General features: G+C 42.9%; 2 protein-coding genes across 2 annotated transcripts; one reads left to right on the top strand and one right to left on the bottom strand.

Moving 5' to 3' along the window:
- Positions 1–2,319: 2,319 nt before the first annotated feature.
- LOC115408794 (uncharacterized) lies at positions 2,320–4,939 on the top strand. The gene is made up of 5 exons (XM_030119720.1): positions 2,320–2,747; positions 3,064–3,185; positions 3,291–3,465; positions 4,348–4,489; positions 4,817–4,939. Exons 1-5 carry the CDS (start codon positions 2,320–2,322, stop codon positions 4,937–4,939), a joined length of 990 nt encoding a protein of 329 aa, XP_029975580.1.
- Positions 4,940–5,376: 437 nt separating this feature from the next.
- On the bottom strand, positions 5,377–17,691 carry col9a3 (collagen, type IX, alpha 3). The gene is made up of 32 exons (XM_030117903.1): positions 17,478–17,691; positions 16,571–16,639; positions 15,419–15,454; positions 14,687–14,758; positions 14,490–14,543; positions 13,202–13,237; positions 12,762–12,785; positions 12,555–12,608; positions 11,945–11,998; positions 11,742–11,783; positions 11,578–11,634; positions 11,404–11,457; positions 11,262–11,315; positions 11,097–11,150; positions 10,926–10,979; positions 10,733–10,786; positions 10,596–10,649; positions 10,459–10,512; positions 10,308–10,361; positions 10,169–10,213; positions 10,021–10,074; positions 9,857–9,910; positions 9,182–9,235; positions 9,021–9,092; positions 8,420–8,455; positions 8,220–8,264; positions 8,031–8,063; positions 7,262–7,408; positions 7,134–7,188; positions 6,862–7,044; positions 6,645–6,722; positions 5,377–6,560 (listed from the first exon to the last, which is right to left on the bottom strand). Exons 1-32 carry the CDS (start codon positions 17,541–17,543, stop codon positions 6,376–6,378), a joined length of 2,037 nt encoding a protein of 678 aa, XP_029973763.1. The 5' UTR covers positions 17,544–17,691; the 3' UTR covers positions 5,377–6,375.
- Positions 17,692–19,868: the final 2,177 nt, after the last annotated feature.

The following is a 19,868-nucleotide window of genomic DNA, read 5'->3' as shown; positions in this document are numbered from 1 at the left end:
AATTAAACTCTGCCTCAAAATTGATTTAATTTATCCTGATTTAGTTGTGGGAGAAAATACACATTTTCTAAAGATGAGTAATTAAGCTAATTTGGCTTAGTTAGAAAAACTGCACGCAACAATATTGTCTCTCCATCGCTTCCTGCAGATCTCTTGCTATACCAAAGGGGGGCGACAGAGGCAATGCTATAAATGTAGTGGATGAAAGCAACTCACAATTCTCATGATTGCAATTTAGAGCCAAGATCTTCCCCTTGTTTTTCAGATACTTTTCTGAAGTTTTCATTATATGAATATCCCACTTACTGTAGACTATTAAATATATCTAATATCCTGATAGGTTATATCACTGCAATTTTTTGTGTGCAAAGGTAATTGTTTACTCAAATTATTTTTCAATAAATAGTTGTTAGTTGTAAGTTGATGTCATGAATTTCATTAAGAATTGGTTACAATTAAGAATAAACATAGATTTTTATTTTCGGTTTATATGGATATCATACAAACCCTCACCAATCCCAGACCGCTCCCATGTATATCCACATGTCAATGTGATCACTTTTTTTATTCTTCATGTAAATGGAGCGATCTCGTTTCTCAATGGAAGGCAATTCAGTCAATTACAAAGTGACCAGACAAACACAACTAATGCCTTCACAAGAAAAAAAAAAATTCATTAGCTTTATTGAAAGTTCATTATATTTTATGCTGAGAATTTGGGATTCATTTCAAAGGCCTGAAACTATATCAAACAATTTAATAAAAGAAAATCAATAAGGTCATCAATTTGGAACATTTTCAATTGACTTAGATTATTTCCTCTATTTACATGCTTTTTAAAACTGTGTTGAAATTCACTCAGTTCTCCGTGTTGGTTATTTAAGTGTTTGGAAAGCATGAAGAAATCTCACCCAAAGTGTTTTAATAAGTCTCAGTGGCAGTTTTATAGAAAGAAGTATCCTGAAAGAAATATAGTTGCACCTGCTGATAGATACTTATTTTCAGCCAAATTAAACATTTGAAGGACAATCAATTAAGAACAATTCATGCCCTGAAGTTTAATCATTTGATTGTATATATATAAAAAAGTTTTTTGGAAGACAAACACATTATTGTACTGGTCACTGTATGTTTGTGTTTTTTGTTTTGCATTTTCCAGCAAGTACACCTGTTTCATAGTACCGTAAGTTCATGGTATTCAGAATAAGTGATGGCTTCTTGCAGCAGTTACATCCTTGTGTGATAAACATGAGAAAGAGAAGCACATTATTTCAGTATTCAACACTGCTAATTCTGCTGTTGGATGGTAAACAGCAACTATTTGCTTTTGCAGCCCACTGGAATTAAATTATGTAAACATTAATGAAGGAACTTTTAGAACCCATTTAAAAAACATTTCAAATAAAAAAATAGCATGTTTGCATTTTTGTTTCACAAAAGTCATGTGCTTGCTCAAACGATGTCCATTTACACATAAATGGCTGAAATACTGAAAATGATGTGGTTGAAATGTTGGGCCACAAACTGACAACGCTGGTTGTCTTTATAATGAAACCACAGACACATGCCCACAGAGAAAAATGCACTATAAACACGAACAATGGTGAGTACCTGAACATTCGTATGAACAGATAAACAAGTTGGATTGTTATTTCGGCTAACTCTCGGGAGAAGATGGACGGGGAGTCATGCCAGTATGACATGAAAACATTTTTGCCCTTGAGTGATTCTAATTTCTACACACAGTGAAGAGTAAATATGTAAACAAATGCTTACAAAAGTATCTTTATTAAAATACATATTTGCTGTAAGTAATAAGAATTACAAATGGCAGCAATTTAAATAGTTTCTGAACAGTTACAAGCCTTGATAGTAATTTGGACAGTAATGTGCAGGCACGGCACGGGTCCGCGGGCTGCATGTTTGACCTCGCTGCTGAAGACTCGCGCTGCCGATTCAAAGTGGGCGGAAGTAGGACAACAGCAAACTCCGGGAAAGAAGTCTCCACTCAAGGTTGAGAGTTTAAAATGATACAAAAACAACTCAATGCTAATATATGCTAATATACATATGTTAATCATATGGATAAATGTGTCGCTTAAAAGAAAAAAAATCAGTAATGTGTAGTTTTTAAGGATTTTCGAGATGGAGCTAGCAGTTAACGCGCTAATAGGTCGAGCTAAGCTTCAGGACGTCTTTTAGACATTTTACATTTAAATATGTGTTTATAAACATAAGCCGTGTTCGTGTGAAAACTATCGGCTAGCTCGACTGTTAGCTGAACCGTGAACGTCTGTCTGGTCTCCAGCGGCAGCGGCCATGTCTTCGTGTCAGCCGCCTTCCGGTGAGCTTCCCCTGGAGCAGATGATGAGCCTCCCGCTGCCCCTGGTGGAGATCACAGAGGCGGATTGTTCACACCTCCAGCAGATAATCCAGGAAAACCAGGGGCCGCACGATACAGTCGTGGTTTCCCCGATCACCCCAGCTCAGGCCATCGACCTGTCCGCCTCCAGCGAGGCTCACGACTGTCAGGTAATGCCCGCAGAGACCCCTCTGTCTCATGGGGTGGTCCCAAACTCCGTGCTGGCCAGAATCGGAGATGAAGAAAGCTCCCCCACGTCGCCTAGAAGAACATCTAAGCCGAGGAAATCCGTCTCATCTGCCAAAGTGTGCTTGGAGAAAAGATTCAACACTCTGTCTGTTGATAACACAACACAGCAAGACATCCACTCTGTAGTTTTCAGCAGGTATGTGTCAGTCACGCACTGGTTTCTTAAAGCTTTTTGTTGTAGAAATACGCTCTTTAAAAAAAGAAAAAAAATGTTGTCTTTCAGCTTTTTCTCCATGCTTCAGCAATCATCCGAGCCTCAGAATATAGTTCTACATCCTGAAAAGCAGAAAATTGACACAGTGAATGCTTTCTGCATTACTAACTCGCATGTGATGAGCGCTCATGACCCAGTCCCAAATATTTGTGGTCAGGTAGGCCGTATAAAAACACAAAACGTTCATTTCATAACTCTTATTCATAGCTGTTATTCGTAATTCTTCCTGTGCCTCTAGGTTGTTGCCCTGGTTGAACCGAACCAGCACCAGCATTTTACTTTCCCCAAGACTTTCACATGTTAATTTCCATCCAGAGAGGGTTGTTGCAAAAACTTCAAGCAGCAATAATACAGCACAAGGTGTGAATTGAAGTAATTATTTGTATTTACAATCTGCAAGCCTTTCTGCTCCACAACTCTGAGAAATGCAGGGAGAATTGTTCTTAACTCACCTTGTTTCCACAGAGGATGCGGCCTCCAGGTGTTATTCCGTCCCCCTCCACTTTGAAATTGCTACAGCTGCAAAAGATGGCCCCAATTCATCCAGGCGGTCCAGGAGCAGAGTCAGGAAAGGAACTCAACCTTGTATGTCAATCAGCCAGCGCAAGGAAATGCACAACAGCAAGGAGAGGGAACGTAGGTGAGCGGGAGAACCTGTTTCCGATCCTCTATAGCTTACGAAGAAATATAAAACAGAAAACACATTTAATCCTCATAATTTCTTCAATCACAATATCCTAGAGTATATTCTTGTCTTGTATGTTATCCATAATTTACCATTTTCATGGTGAATATCTAACTCATTACTCCAGGCTGCATGTGCAGTATTGTGTACCTGTCAACAAAAAAGCAAAATGTCAATTTGTGGGATTTCTTTTAGAAATATTTGTTTACCTGCTCTGACATGGTTGCTCCAGGCTCTGGATTAGTGACACCGTTGCAATTGTGCAAACAAAACTAAAACATATTTGTTTGAAGCTGGCAAAATGATTCAGCTTTTTGTTCCATTTACCTTTCATAGGAAATTGTTTCTCTGGAATCCAAGTGTTTTTTTGACAGTATAAAGAGCTGAATGCATATTTAAATATTTTCGGATGTGTCACTGTGTCGGTATTTGTGGTGCAGTGGACTCCACCCATGTCTTGTTTAATGTTGAAGAAGGACAGAAAGACCAAAACAGACCTGGCCGTTTTATGGTTCACACACAATTTAAACACCGTTATAACAAAACATGCAAAGAGCAGTGAAAGTAGCTCGTCAGAAACATTAAATCGTGCTTTACATTCATTATGAGCAGGTTTGAGAAGCTATTACTCAGCCCTCCACTGTAGTCTTACTTTTTGTCTTTGTGGGCAACATATTTACCCTCCCCCCAGATTATAATCTTCTTTTGATTTGAGTTATAGGCAGATACCCATAGACATATTTAAATTAACAGATTTGTTTTCTTCAGTGATGGAATTTTTTTCCATTTCTCTAAATGTTGTGTTGCTATTACAAAACTGTCCCGTCTGTCACACAGGAGGAAAATCCGCCTTTGCTGCGACCAGCTGAACACGTTGGTGCCGTTCTGCGACTCAAACTCAGACAAAGTGACCACCCTGCAGGGGGCCGTGGCCTTCCTGAGATACATCAGTGAGACGTATGGGGACGCCCTGAAAGAGGTGCGTTAGTGATGCTCAGTGTTCTTACTGGATCAGTTGATTTGTTTGAGATGAGAATCCCAGAGCTGTAAAATAAACAGCCTGCAGACTTGAGAAAATAATTATCTTCAAGGAAAATTATTTTTATGTTCAGAATTTTTTTCCTTTTTTATAATTGATTTTTTTTCCTACTTTGATTATTTATCAAATAATGAAAGCAGTGAGAATTAAAAATGGGCAGCAGATAATCATCAGGACTTACTGAAAGAAGAGCAGTTTTAACTGAACACAAACTCTTGATGTGTTGTGTCTTGAACCACAATAACATCCCTGTTTGTTTCTCTGCAGGAGTTTCTGGTGTTTTCCCACAGGAAAGCCCTGCTGCTGAAGTCCGGCTCTTCTTTTAGTCTGGGCCCGATCCTGGAGGAGGTGAACGGCACACACGGCGTCCCTCTCGGAGTTGAGCAGTGAGCCGCTCGATCAAAGGCCACACGCATCGGGACATTTAACCTCGAGCTGTCCGCTGCGGTCCGATTCTGGGGTCAGGTTGTTGTGTTATTTTTTTCAGGTTGTTTTTTGAAGGTTGGTAGTGAAACGGTGTTCTGATTCACCCACTCCCCTCCATCCACTCACCCAGCTTTTCTAAAATAGGAAGGGAAAGGTTTTCACACATAGATGGCGCTGTTTCCCTTCAGAATACTGATTCCTGATTGTCAAACATTTCATTCCCATCTTTTATGTACTAGAAGTTGCACTTTTTAAGTGTTTTATTATACCTCACACAGCGTTCTCTGGTGTCCTGCATACTGACACGTATTCTTTCTTGCTGGGTTTAATTTATTGAGTAGGTGTTGCCTGTTTTGCTATTTAATGGGATCCGTTGTGTTCACAGTGCCTCTGGCGCAGACTGTCCATCTGGTATGTAAAGGAGAGTAATGTTTTACTGAAAAGTGGCTTTATTTGTTCTTTCTTACAACATGTCGCTGTAGCATTTTACTGTACATACAACAGTCACCCACAAATAATAAATAGTATTTAAAGTCATGTATATTTAATAGTTACAGCACCGGTAGTACAAAGTGGATGTATTGCAAATTTCATGACAAAAAAAAAAAAGTATGAATTTTTAGAAACATGGCTCCTGTTGTTCTACTCTCTGGTTGTCTTACATGGTCTAATTTATTCATCCACGCACTTTATTATTGATTGTCAAATCTAGAGAGTCAGTTTCACATGTATTTAAAAACAAAAACACAAACAGGCTGTAAAAAAAAAAAAGAAAAGACTATCAAAAGGTTGGTTGTTTTTTTTTTTGCATTAATCTACACAATGGTCAGGCACCTGGGTAATTGTTTTTTGGTTTTTTTTTCATATAAAACACACAGCTCCTCCACAGAGGCTCTTTTAGCCTCTGGCACTTATTTCCATAATTTACACCGCAAAACTTGATTGTTGAGGTAAAACCTGCGATTTACATAACGGGGCATGATCAATGCACATTCGTTTCAGAGACGGTCGCGGTTGTTTGCTGCCAGACGGATGTTAACCGAAGCAAGAGGGGCATGTACAAAGTTTTCTATACACAAAGGACTCGCTGTTCATTTTCCAGCTGTTTGTGAAGTCAAGTCTTGTTGCGTGAATGTGATCGTACTCGGATCGATGCGGTTGTTCTCTTTGCGTTTCTCCGGGCCTCTGTCCACTTCGTGTCGGGTTTTGCTGGTGTTCGCGTCGCTCCCGGGACGTTCCTCTGTTCTTCTCTAGATATATCACAGCTGCTGGTGTTGCTCTTCCCGTCTTGTGATACGTGGATTTAAATAAAGAGGACTCTAGTTGTGCTCACTCTCTCTCCTCTCACTCGTCGTCCTTCCTCCTTCGAGTGGATGGCATCAGGTTGGAGGAGGTCTGGTTTAATGGTTTTTGGGGTTGGAGGATTTCCCAGCGACTGACGCTCCCTGGCAGGCTGACGTGTCGCAGATCCCAGGCGGTCCCTGGTGCCCAGTCCTACCTACCCTGCCTGGCTCTCCAGGCTCGCCTGGATCTCCAGGAGACCCATCACGGCCATCTTGAACAATCCCAGGCACCCCTGGAAGACCTGTGGAGAAGGGGTTTTGATCAGAGGTTGAAGAACAGATCCATGATCTTCCCAAAGTTCAGTGTAAGTATTGAGGACACCGACCTTGGTGACCCTGGTCTCCGGTGGGCCCGTCGATAGCTTTACCGGTGGAGCCCTTATCACCGGCCTCGCCAACGTCACCTGAAGCGAAAACACAAAATGCATTTACTTACTTTTTTACGTTTTCACTTTTGATTTTTGAAGCAAAGCTGCAGCAGCATTTTTCCTTCTGTGCTTTTGTCAATAGATGAAAAGTTTCTATGGATTCCATCCGTCCTACCTCTGGGACCTGGATCCCCGAGTTCTCCTGGCAGGCCTCTATACCCCGGTGGTCCACGAGCGCCCGGGTGCCCGATGGAACCGGAGACTCCCGGTGCTCCTGCAGGTCCGGCGGGGCCGGGGCGCCCCACCATCCCAGGAGCCAGGGGTCTCCTCAGGTTGGCAGCCAGCTGCGCGATCTGATCTGCACCATTGAATAAACCCAAAAAAATGGGGAGTTAAATCAAATTTAACCAGAGAGTGAATAATGAGGATTAATCTGAGAGCGCTGACCATCGATCATGGAGCCACACAGCTCTCTGATGTGCTGCTCACTGGCGAGTTTACCCTAAAAACAACAGGAGTGCGACTGAGCATGGAAACTCCTCAACCAATCACAATGAAGAAATTGAAACACTTACAGGTACGCCTGTTTTTCCTGCGATTCCAGGCAGACCTTGTTCACCTTGAAAACCCATCAGCCCTTGTTTTCCCGGAGGCCCTCTTGGCCCGAGTTCTCCCTGCGGACCCGACACACCCTTCGGCCCCAGTTCACCTCGCTTCCCAGACTGCAATCGACAACAAACGGCGGTTAAGTCCACTCGTGCCGCTCTGAGAAAACAAATCAATGTCTTTGAAACCGAAGCTAAAAATCATCCAGAAAGATTTGATGGCTGACTAAGCACCGACGGAGGAGCGAACTGAGTCTGTTGAGACAGTGTGTGGGCGGATTCATGTGGCGTCTTTGTGCTTGATAATTACTCCGACGAGCACAGCAAACAGTAAATGAGACTGAGCGTGCGGAGCTCATCACTGCTGTATCTCTAATTGCATAAATTTTGCCGGAGCTTAATGTGCCTCGTCTCTCCCTGGTGGCGAAGGCGGCAAACGGGCCAATAAAACTTAAGCAGGAGTACCTATCTCTAATTAATCCTATTAAACCTGGAATGTGAGGCTGAATCATGCGCGGTGACTCCAACGAGTGGGCAACAGCCCGGAGCTGGCCGCCTGTTTTTTTAATGCTCGGGGAGAAAGCAGACAGCGAAGGAGTTTGGAACAAAACTTGTGCTGCCGATTCCGCCCACGCGCAGCATCTGATCTATGTTTGGTGCTCGTAGATGGACCGCGTTTAGAAAACTTGATCTGGCACGCGGATTCACAGAGAGATGAAGTCCTGCAGAGGTGGCTTACCTCTCCTTTTTGTCCAACTGGCCCAAAGGGACCCTGAAAGGAGAATAATATTTAGGACTTCATTTTAAAATCAATGCAAAGACCGATGTAAGGCTTTAATACAGGTGAAACGACTCAGGTTAGCGCTGAGGCTGTTCGCAAATAATCAATACAAACAGGAGTGCTTTACAGGATGCTCGTGTTACTTACAGGTTCTCCGTTCTCTCCGGGTAAACCGTCACTTCCCGCGACACCCTAAAGGAGCCAGGTTAGATCTGAATTATTCGATTATTTCTCACACAGCTTGTGACTGAGCTCGTTTTGCATTTACAGTGTCAAAGCTGACGTTCAAACGCAGGCATGTCTCAAATCTGTCTGTTACAGGATGTGAGTCACGGCGTGTCGCTCACCATGTCTCCTTTAGCTCCAGAAGCTCCGACCGGGCCCTGCAGGATTGGGGGGGGGGGGGGGGGGGGGGGGAGAGAGCGAAGAGAGCGAGGATAAATAAGAGCCATGCAGAAACATTTATGGAAGGTCGACTATGGAGAAGGAAGGGGGGATGAAGGGAAGTATGGCGGGCTGTTTGAGGGGAACCAGCACTGGTATAAAGGCCGGCTTTGTTCTGCGCTGGGTTTCTGAACAGGAGGCCACTTTGTGTGTGTGTGTGTGTGTGTGTGTGTGTGTGTGTGTGTGTGTGTGTGTGTGTGTGCGTGTGTGTGCGTGCTCTCTCCAGGCTGCAGTTTGACTTCATACCAATAAGACACGAGGAGGGACGACCTGGATATTGACACACAGTGGCCTCCCTCCATTTCTCTCATCTGGAGAGATGAGCCGGTGAAGACTAATGCAGCATTTGGAAATTTTAACAGCTATTAATCAGTCGCTCTCACATTTCACCTTTAGTTCAGACAAATTCAGATATTAAAGTAGGAATATATATATATATATAAGATGGTAGTTTGATCAACATTTCAAATGAATAAGTTGAGTTTTTTTTTTAGAAAAATTCACCCTTTCACCAAACTCTCCACGGATTCCTGTTGGTCCTGGAAGACCCGGATCCCCCAAGGCTCCTTTGACTCCCTGTTTCACATGATAAAAGGAGAATATAAATTGGCTATAAAAAAAAAAAATTAAAAACACTTTTATAATCATCCGTGATTTGGTCTGACCTGGAAGCCCTTCACTCCCTGAGGGCCCGCGTTCCCCACTGGTCCGATACCCCCCTGAGGAGAAAAAACACGTTCAGTCATACAACTTTGCTAAAAAAAAAAAAAAGCCCGAAACACAGAATTTTAATGACATTTACGTCAGTTTGATCTGAGTGAGTAAGAACGGAACAAATGTATGTGAAGCTTGTTGTGCGGTTCAGTTTGTTATGCACCGCAGTGTGTGATCCTCCCGTGTTAATTCCTGAGCTGTTTTATCTTTCTTTTTTTTTCCTTTCTCCTTGCCGCAGGGCTTGATGAGGAAAAAAAAAAAAAAACCCTCACAGATCTCTGTGTTTATGAATTCCTGCTTCATTCGTAGCTGCAGGTATCCCTCCATCACGAACCACCTCCACCCGACTGAACCACTGAGGCAGAAGCAACAGGCTCCCGCACTTTTGTAGAATATCATTAACTTTGAAGGCCAGTCGCTCGTTATTCTGCTACTCTGGCTTAATTTCACATTCACACTGTACGCTGCTGTGCATTTTTTTGTTTGTTTTTTTTGTTGCTTTTTTAACACTATTTCCCTGTCTTCATTGTACATTCAGTTGAAAACTGAGTTTAAATTTTCTAAAGCGGTTGAACGTAACCAAGGCCAGTGGGATCTATTAATTCGTAGTGTCATCCTGGACTCACGGCCACTCCTCTGGGTCCTGCGATCCCTCTCTCTCCCGGGACGCCGATTTCACCCTGAAGGTGAGATGTGAGAGAGAAGTGGGTAAAGTTTACAGATCGGCGAGTTTCGTCGACGTATTAAAAACTTTGTGATCCTGCCCCTCAAAATCCCAGCAGATACATACAGGAATACCTGGCTCTCCGGAGGGTCCCGTCTCACCAGCTTTCCCTGGATCGCCCTGGTGTAAACGAGAAGAGAGCGCAGAGGTTTAATCTGCGGCTTTTCACCAGTTTAAAGTTCAATTCTGACGCATATCTCCTCATAATACTCACAACTTCTCCTTTAGATCCCTTTGCTCCAGCCTTTCCTTGCAGACCCTCGAATCGGAAAAGAGAAGCACTTTCACCCATAATTCATCACAGAGAGCTTGTTAATGAGATACGCTGCAGTATCGAGATGAGAAATACTTACAGGAAGGCCGTTTGGTCCTTTCTCTCCGACTACCCCGTGGCGCCCGGCATCGCCCTGTTGTCACAGCGATCGTGAAACGGTTCGACTTAAAGCAGTGAAATCACAAAAAGTGTAAGAAAACGATCATTCAGGAGCAGGAGGAGTCACTCACCTTCTCGCCATCCAGCCCTGGAGTTCCATCTTTTCCATCTCTCCCAGGAATACCCTGTCAAACGTTATCAAATGGCGTCCTCAGTGGCGACGTCTCGCACATTATAAACGTCTATTTCTGCATGGTTGCACACTTACAGGCTCTCCTTTGGGCCCTGCTCCCCCGGGAGCTCCTTTAGGACCGATTTTACCCTGCCGGGCGACACGCGAAGGTGTGAGTTTTTACATTTTCTCTTCTGAAGACCCACAGTCACAACTTTCAGTCGGCCACTTACGATTCCTCCTTTGGGTCCCTTGAATCCCTGCGGCCCTTTGTCTCCAGCGTCGCCCTGGAGGCGTCAGATGAAACACACACAGCTATTCATTGATGGGAGCAGCCATTTATTCTAGCTGCGGGCTGCTTCCAAATCTGGCTGTTTTTGTGTGTGGTGATGATGATTATTACATCAGAAACAAGGAGAGACTCACTGTCTTTCCAATGACGCCGGCGATCCCGGGTTTGCCCCTGAAGCCTGGGAATCCCTGGAGACGAAAAAAACAGAGGATGGGGTCAAAATAAACAAACTGACACTCATTTAACGGTCTGCGCTGAGAAGTGAGGCATAGATAAGACAGGTCAGAGTGATGGAGGTGTCTTACTCTGTCCCCTACTCCTCCCATCGGGCCAGGTAAGCCTCTGAGACCACGTGGGCCCTGAAACACAGGACAAGAGCGTCAGCACTCCAAAATATGAAATTAGTGATGAAATAAATGACTAGTCCCATATTAACTGATGCACTGAGGGATTCTCTTTCCGTTTCTCACCTGCAGACCCACAGTGCCTGGAATGCCTGGGGGCCCCGGTGGACCGGCGTCACCCTACAGACAGGACCGAGAACGCCGTTAGAGCTGTATTCTCACCCCAAACTCCACCACTGAGATGATAAAAGCAGCTCATTAAACTCGCCTTCTCTCCGTTCTTTCCAGGCTCCCCCTTGTCTCCTTTGTGGCCGGTGTGACCCTGTGACGGCAAAACCACAGACGAATCAATACAGTCTCAGAGGGCAGAGAGATTTCTGACTTCTTCTAAATATAAAACCAGCGGTATGCAAATGAAGACGTGCGGCGAGTGAGAGTCAACCTTGAATCCCGGCATCCCGGGAGGACCAGAGGGACCAGGAGGGCAGATCGCAGGACACTGCAAAGGTAAAAGATCAGAAACACTGAGACCTCTGCGGTCTCTCTGTCCTCAAGGAAAACAGTCAGTCTGATGTGATTATGCTTATTTAATGGCTGAAAGCTTACCAGAAGGTCACCGCTAAGATCCTGAAGAGTACCAGGAAGACCCTGAGGAAGAGAAACAGGAATTTCACTGAAATGTTTTTTTTAAAGTTGGTGTTATGCATCACTGAGTAAACTATGAAGAACAGCTCCACTGGGTGGCAGTGGGAAAATGCTTGACTCTATTGTACCAACTGCAAGATTTATGAAAAAATAATTGTATTTACTGGGGGTCCGTCAGGACCAGGAGGTCCGGGAAGTCCTGGAAGACCTTCAGCACCCTAAGAAGCATGTGTGAGGAGAAAACAATTCGACTGAAATTCAGACTGAAACCCCCCCAAAAGAAAGATAATATCTGTAATACTGGATCAAATTTTACCCTTAAAATATGACTTTAACTCTTACATTCATTTAAGCCAACCGGAGATTGAGGTACCTGTTTTTTCATTGACAAATAATTTCAGTTTCAATTTTAACTTTTTCAATAAAGACTCAAAATGGAATGGGATGGAATGACTTTATTGTCTTTGCAACAAACTCTTACAACGAAATTACTGGGATTTAAAGACGCCCAGGTAGCCAGTTACGGCGCTCCGCCTAAATTAGGTTGACTTAGATATCAGACAATGTTGATGACTCCTTGATCGGACTGTATGAAAGGCCTTCAAATGTAAATCAAATGAAATTCAAATACAGTGTAATGTTAATTAGAACTGGAAACTGCTGACGTTGTCTGTAATAAACAGTATATTATGAACATATGAACACTTCTATTAATAATGAAAGGATTAAAAACTTTAATGGTGACAGGATATGATAACTGGAAGAAACACTCACCGCTGGACCCTGAGGTCCGACTCCGCCCGGCAACCCGTTGGTTCCAGGTAGTCCCTGCAAGCAAAACACATCAGATCTGGGTATAAAGTATGAAAAAGACACACTCACAGCATGGAAATGAGTACTGAAGGCCTTTCAGAATGATACAGATGCACCAGAAGCATCAATATCTCAAAGAATAATGAAAAGAAGCAGCCGTAAACTCACTGAAGCTCCTGGTCTCCCTCTGCCCTACGGAAGACACAGGAAGGCAAATTAAGTCACAAACACCAAATCAACCAATCAAATTCACTCAATGCAATATTATCAGTTAGGTGACAAAGTCAATACTTGGAAAGTTTTCCTGTAGGCTGTTGCTATAATTCACTGTTCACAGCGATACACTGTCGTCTTCTTATTTCTGCTCATGGATGGTACCAAACTGATCAGAGCTGATTATAGCGTTGGTCTTTAGCAGGAGCAGAATAGCAGAAACTTTGTCTATCAGCATGGCCTCAGGATATCAGAAAAAAGAGACTCGACCTCTGGTTTGATGATTAATGTTTAATTTGAAGTCAGTTTAACTGAGGTGGCTACGTATCAGCAGACTGGAGGACAAACTGCGGTGTGTCTGCACGGCTTTTAAAGCAGTGTGTGGGTTTACTTACAGGAGGTCCGGGTGGGCCAGCAGGTCCAGGATCACCCTGGAGATAGAAGAGCAAAAACACCATTAGCAGTTTCACGCCGCTTCAGTCTCTAAATCTATTTTCAAAGGGGAGCCATTACTTTGAAACAAATTCAGGAAGTTGGCATTTTCGGAAAATAATTGATATTCCTTGAATATCCTCGAAATCAGCTACTGTTAAGAAGATTAAAACAGATCAGTAGTAATATGTGATGAGAATGTAGAGCATGGATAAACACTGACAGGAGACTTAAAATCAAATCAAGTAATTTGATCCAGTATTCACTTGATATCGCAGTAAAAAATATTTAGTTTTCTCTTTTTTAAGACACGATTCAGCCTGAGTGCAGATCCTCCATCCTCCATCCTCCTCCTCTCAGCCTCTGTTTACCACCTCCCAGCTGTGTTTGTGCCGTCTACAAAGCGAGATGGTGGAAAAACTCCAGACAAACAGGCCGGACACGGAAGTAAACCGACACACAGCTCAGACAGAGACGTGAAACAGGCAGACTCGTAGCTGCTGTATCTGCTCTGCTGAGCTGTGCATTATCCCAGGTTTAGTCTCAAACTCAGACGTTGTGTTTGTGATCCATCCCTGACGGAGTGTTTATCGGAGTAATTAAGGACACGGGTTGACACCAGCTCCCTCATTAGGCTGGCTCATTAGCTGAGGGACTGCGGGCGGGGGGTTTATCTGCCCTGACAGTTTGCCGCCTTAAAACAGACGTTCTTCAGTCTTTACTATTCCATATCTTACATCCATTGTGTGATTTTCTTTTCCTTTTTTTCTTGGTCTGTCCCTGTTCAAATATAACACGCCCTGCCGTTTGATGTCGCGCGTGCTGTAATTCACTCCTCTCGTGCGTCTGTCGGTGGATAATACCTCTTTGCTCTCGCTGTCTGGAGATCATCATCTCTTACAGTCTCACAGATTGGTGAGAAACACGGTGCATTCCAGGTCGGATTAGGGAAGCAGCAGAAATAAATCCGATTCTGATCCCTCATTAAAAATATTCCCACCAAGAGACTGAGCCTGTTTGACAAATTCAGACTGGCAGAGAAAACACAGACCTTCTGCCTGTTAGACCCTGTAAAAGATCTCTACACAGCAGAACCCGGTCAGCATTGGAAGTCTGCATGTGTACGTTCGATCCTGCTGCTTGGAAGATGGTTGACTTCAGATTGATAATGAGGGTCAGGAAACTGTATCGCTGCATCTCTAAACGTATCCTCAGCACCACATAAAGCTCACAAGACCAAGACACACTTACTGCTTCCCCCGGGGGTCCGTCCTTGCCCGCAGGCCCATCGGGACCTGTCAAACCCTGAGGAGAAAGCGTCGCACATCATTACCTCTGCCCATCATTTCAGCTTTACAGCGTCTAAAACCTAATGTCCCAAAACAGATACAGACAGAGGCCGCGTGTTGACGGGAGTCTGAGGATCGACTGTGTTCGATTTCACTTACATCGACTCCTGGAAGTCCTGGCAGGCCTGGCTGTCCCGGTGTGCCTGCTATTCCAGCTTTCCCTTTGGGACCCTGCCGGGAAAAAGCACATTCAAGCTTGGATGCACCCTACTTCCACTGTCGTCAAATACGAAGGCATTCAGGTAAATTCATGAGTGAAGGAAAATGACACCTGCGACCTTCAACGAGATGAAGTGGTTTAGAAGATGGGTAGATAGATGGATAAGGAAAATGAGTGAGATACTATAGTGGTGTAATGTTAGCATTCTGGCCTGCAGCCACCATATTCCCTGCTGGAGTCTGAGGACATTTCTGTGCAGAGTTTGCATGTTCTCTCTCTGTGTGCTTGTGTGTGTTTTGTTTTTTGTTTTTGTTTTTTTTTAATTGTTGGGAATTCTAAAATGAGGAAGATGTAAGTGTGTGATTGTTTCTGTGTGTTTCCACAGGCTGTCTTCACCCATATTCAGCTCAGACTGGCTCCAGCTGGAGAAACTTTTTGTGAGATAACCTGACTTTTTTTTTTTTTTTTTTTAAGGTGAGCCAGGGTGGATCTTATACTGCAGCATAAAGGTTTACAGCAACTGGATGACAATTCATATCAGTATATTGCTCTTGTAGACAAGACTTCTCTGACTTTTAGTAGTTCCGTCACCTTCAGTGTCTCCTTTGAGTGTTTTCATTAAGCCAGTTAATAAAACTTTCTTTCTTTCTTTACTTCACTGAAACACTTACTTGTTTCCCTGGAAGTCCTGCAGGTCCAGGTTTGCCCTGTTGATGAGTGAGAGAGAGAGAAAAAAAAGATTTTCTGTCATCTCCTTTCATAATGTTTTGTTTTGGAACTGCTGGAAACATCCAAGTTTTTACAAATTGGGCTTTATAAGAGATTTCCCAGTGATTACAGTGTTTCATTGAACATTTTGTGCATTAAGCGACTGAGGAGTGCTTTAATGTTTAGCTTTCTGGGTTGAGTGGTGAAGAACAAACATCACTAAATGGAGCGGAGGCAGAGTGGTCACATGATAGAAGTCTCAGTCTGGTTCGGGCAGGCGGGGGGCTGGAGGTGCGAGGTGAAACTCTAGATGGTCTCACTGGGCTGGGGAATGTATGAATGGGCCCACTGTGTGCCCAAACTTCACTGGACTCACAAAAATAGCCACAAATAAAATAGTTTGAAGTTTTCTGTGACATGTCTCAAAAGCTTTTTGTGTGTTTCAGTTAAGAGAAATTTTGAGAAAAGTTCACAGACGTGCAAATGAAAAGAATAACAAATCGTGTTACCACATTGGAAAAGTTTGTCTTTCCATTTAGCTTCACACTGATCCAATTTCCACTTATATGCTGCACAAATAAAGTCTCATCTCATCATTTTGTTTTTTAAAAACATGTCTGAATTGTCAGAAACTTCTAAATACTGATCTGGGTCATATATATAGAAGCCATCTAAAAGGTAGATGTAATGAAGGATGCCAGTCACTCCAGTAGTTTTTCAGTAAACGAACGCTTTATGAATAACATGAGTAAACCCTGCCTACCTGACATCAATCAGTGATTATTGACACAGCGGTAGGAGGGGCTGTGGGAGGAGTCAGTGCAATAAAATGTAATATTGAGACACATTCAGCCACATTTAAGAGCAAGTGAATACTGTATTCATATGTAACTAAGTGCAACACCAGGGGGGAAAAAAATGGAAGTTGCTCCTCCAGATGCAGTGGCACAGATTTAAAACAAGGATGCTTTCAGTTTTTGTCGTTGGTTAGTTTTTTTGTTGAAAAAATTAAAGTTTTGAGCCCATTTATCTTACACCTATCTATTGATAAACTTAATCTCTGATTACAGGTGCATTAGCTGTATTTGCAGACGACCTCATAGTGGCCAACTTACATCTGTACCATCCTTTCCTGGTGATCCTGGGGGTCCTGGTGGCCCAGCAGATCCTCTGGGGCCCGGCCTCTGAAACAGATCAAGGTTTGATCCAAATCAGACATTCCTACCTAAATAATTTGAAACACTGGTGATAAATGTTGTAAAGGAAATATATGCAGGATATGCTGTGGATAAAAACACAGTAAGCTGTTTTGGATTTTTTTTTTGTTGTTACATGTCACAAAATGTCAGTTACTTTGTCCTCTATGTAGTTGTAGTTTAGAGTGATCACAAAGACAGATTTTGGGGATGAAACTGATGCAGCTAGAACACCTGCAAAACCTCTGATAACAAACAAAAACGTGCGTAAAAACACTTTAGAGCGCCTTTTACGCACGCAATTTGGGCCACGTTTTCACAGAAACGCACAAAAAATGTGAAGCTTATTGCCTCCTATCAAAACAAACGCATTAAACCGAGAACTTCTCAAATATTTGCTGGGGTTCAGCTCAGTCAGGGCCCCGGAGAGAACAGTATCGGCATTGTGCGCACTGATCTCCAATCCGCACATTCCACAGGTTCAGGAGAAGAAAAAAAAAAAAAAAAACATAACCCTGATCTCAGCTACTTGTGCTCAAAGATGCAGCCACCTGCACACAATTAAACACCCAATGTGAGGACAGAGAAAATAAACACGGAACTTCAGAAAATACCAGTGTCTCGGTGTGAATTTACACCTGCAAGAAAATATTCAAGCGCATCAGGTTTTAGGATAAGCAGAGTACATGACCGGCCTGAAGCTGAGCCACATATCAACAGATGAATCAGATCATATAAATTATTTCATTAAGTCTATGAAGCAAACACAGCAGCTAAAATCCCATCGTCTTCCTCGGCGGGGATGCAGGGATGCAGCGCGTCTCACCTGAGCTGAGGATGATGACAACAGCTGGCACAGAAAGATCACCCAGAGAGCGGAGAGCACCGTCATTTCTCCCCCTGCTCGCCGGAGTCTTCACGGAAACAAAAAAAAAGGTCAAATCCCCGGTTCCCGGTCCTGTGGCGTTCCCCCCCAGCAGCGTCCGGACCGGAGCCTTCCTTCACGGCGCGGCGCGCAGCTCCTGAATGGCTTCCTGTGTGGTTCCAGATAAACCCGACGCTCCAGCCGAAGGGGCTGAACTCACTCTGGCACTCTGCGCGCGGGGGCGAGGGGGGCGAGGAGGTCTGCAGAGAGCCGCGTGGGGAAAGGGAATCCACTTCAGACTCCCCAAGAAGTGGGTTGAGCTAAAATGTCACAAATATGCAATTTCAACAAACAAAAAACGTTTTCATCCTGCATAGAAATACAATCTCAAGATTAAGTTTAATGAATTAAAATACTAAAATAATTTCACACCTTCATGATAAGCCAGGATATACTGTAGAAAAAAAAAATCACAAGAGACCACATTTCCCATAGTGCAACTCATTGACTTGACAGTTGAGTTTGTATGTTTACTCTGAGCGTCTTTCTTCCACAGTTTAAAGAAAAGCGAGTCTGGTTAACCCTACAGATGCCACTTGAACCATGATTGTGTTCATTCTTTCTTTTTTAACTCGCTGTTGGACAACTGATCTTGAGGGATTCAAAATGTTTCCTTTCTGCCAGATGAGCCAAGTGATTACTGTTTTTTCAACAATGTATGAGAACTTGAGATGGTAATTTAATGTGAAGAGTTGATGAAAAAGCAGTAAGGTGAATCAAAATACACGCCTGTCATCATCTCCACAGTGAAATACATTTAGTTTTACATTTATAGAATGTTAAGTGCTGATTGACCTGATCATTATTTCTTGCATTGCGTAATTTAACAGATCTTACTGATAGCCAGCCATTAATATAAACCTAAGCGTATTGTGCTTAAACAGAACAGATGAGTGATTACATCTTTCTCATTATTTTCCTGACTTCAACATTAATATAACATTATAAAACTTCTTATGGATGTTGTCACAATATCCTGATTTTTCTTGCATCTAAACCATTTTTTAAAAATCTCACTTGGATAGCTTGACAGATCAACAGTGGAGCTCTGATTAATGTGTATTCATATACAGTCTTTTTTTCATACTGTGTCTGCACGTCGTCCTGCTTTTTCACCAAGAGAGGACCAGAGATGATGAGCGATCAGAAACATTCCTGTAAGCTCTTCAGACTCAATTTTCAGCAGCGATGAGGAGGATGAGGAAATCATTTCAGCCAGGATGGGTGAAGAAGAGCATGGGAAGAATGAGAGGTATTGAAAATCTGACAGATCTAAGGAATTCTGGCACTGGTGCTTTTGTTGAGGAACACTCTTGAGGTGAAAACTGTCAGTATTGTCATTTATACGACAGCTTGTCAGCATTTTAGCTTCAGTACATATAAAACATGTAATATAAAAACAAGAATGTGTCCGTTATCTCCATCAAATGAAACGTGGCAACATTCACACTGTCTCCCTTCTTAGAGCAACATCTTTTACATGACTCAGATAATAGTATTAATACATATGTGGGAATGTTTTTAATTGTAAACAGCAGCATCTATTAAAGAGTCGACCGATGACTTCTGTCTCTCTTTGTATTTGGTTCAAGAAGGATAAATTCCTCAAAGTCTGATGGCAGTGCAGAGATATCAAGTGTTATTCTTGGAGACTGGACATAACAGAGCTGTTTGACATTCACCCTGATCAGTTAAAGATCTTTCATAAGGATCACTTTGTCTTATTTAGTGTATTATGAGAGCAGTGAGCCATAAATCTGAGCCCGGGCCATTTGCTGCAGCAGGACGGACGAAAACTATGACTCAGCTTCAATTTATGCAAATAATCAGCTCCCAGAGAGCTAAAACCATATGAAATAGTAATAAATCTTCAGTTTATTTTCTGTCAGGATTGATAAAGAGTGCTCGACATCACAAAACAGCAGAAACATGATTATTTTCCAAGGTGCAGTTCTTTATACACCTCCATTTGTCGGAGCCAAAACCAACGATAGATGAACTAAACAAAGTCAAACAATTCTCTGAACTGTATCCTGAACATTGTAATGTTTAATTTAATGTTTATTTTATGGATTTTAGTAAATCATTGATCATGGGCGGCACTGCTGTTTCACAGAAAGAAGGCTTCTGGTTGAAACTTGCTGCCTGAAGATTCCTTCCTGTGAGGAGTTTGCATGTTCTTTCTCTGACTTCCACCCAGATAACTGAAGACTTTGCGCTGTGATGTTAACTGGTGCTGACTTGTTCATATCTTCTCTGTTTGCTCCACGATGAAGCGACCAGCCGACACTG

This window comes from Salarias fasciatus, chromosome 20 (assembly GCF_902148845.1).
Source record: "Salarias fasciatus chromosome 20, fSalaFa1.1, whole genome shotgun sequence".
NCBI classification, from domain to species: Eukaryota; Metazoa; Chordata; class Actinopteri; order Blenniiformes; family Blenniidae; genus Salarias; species Salarias fasciatus.
Note: the sequence above shows the minus strand (reverse complement) of the source record. Positions and strands in the feature narration are given on the sequence as shown.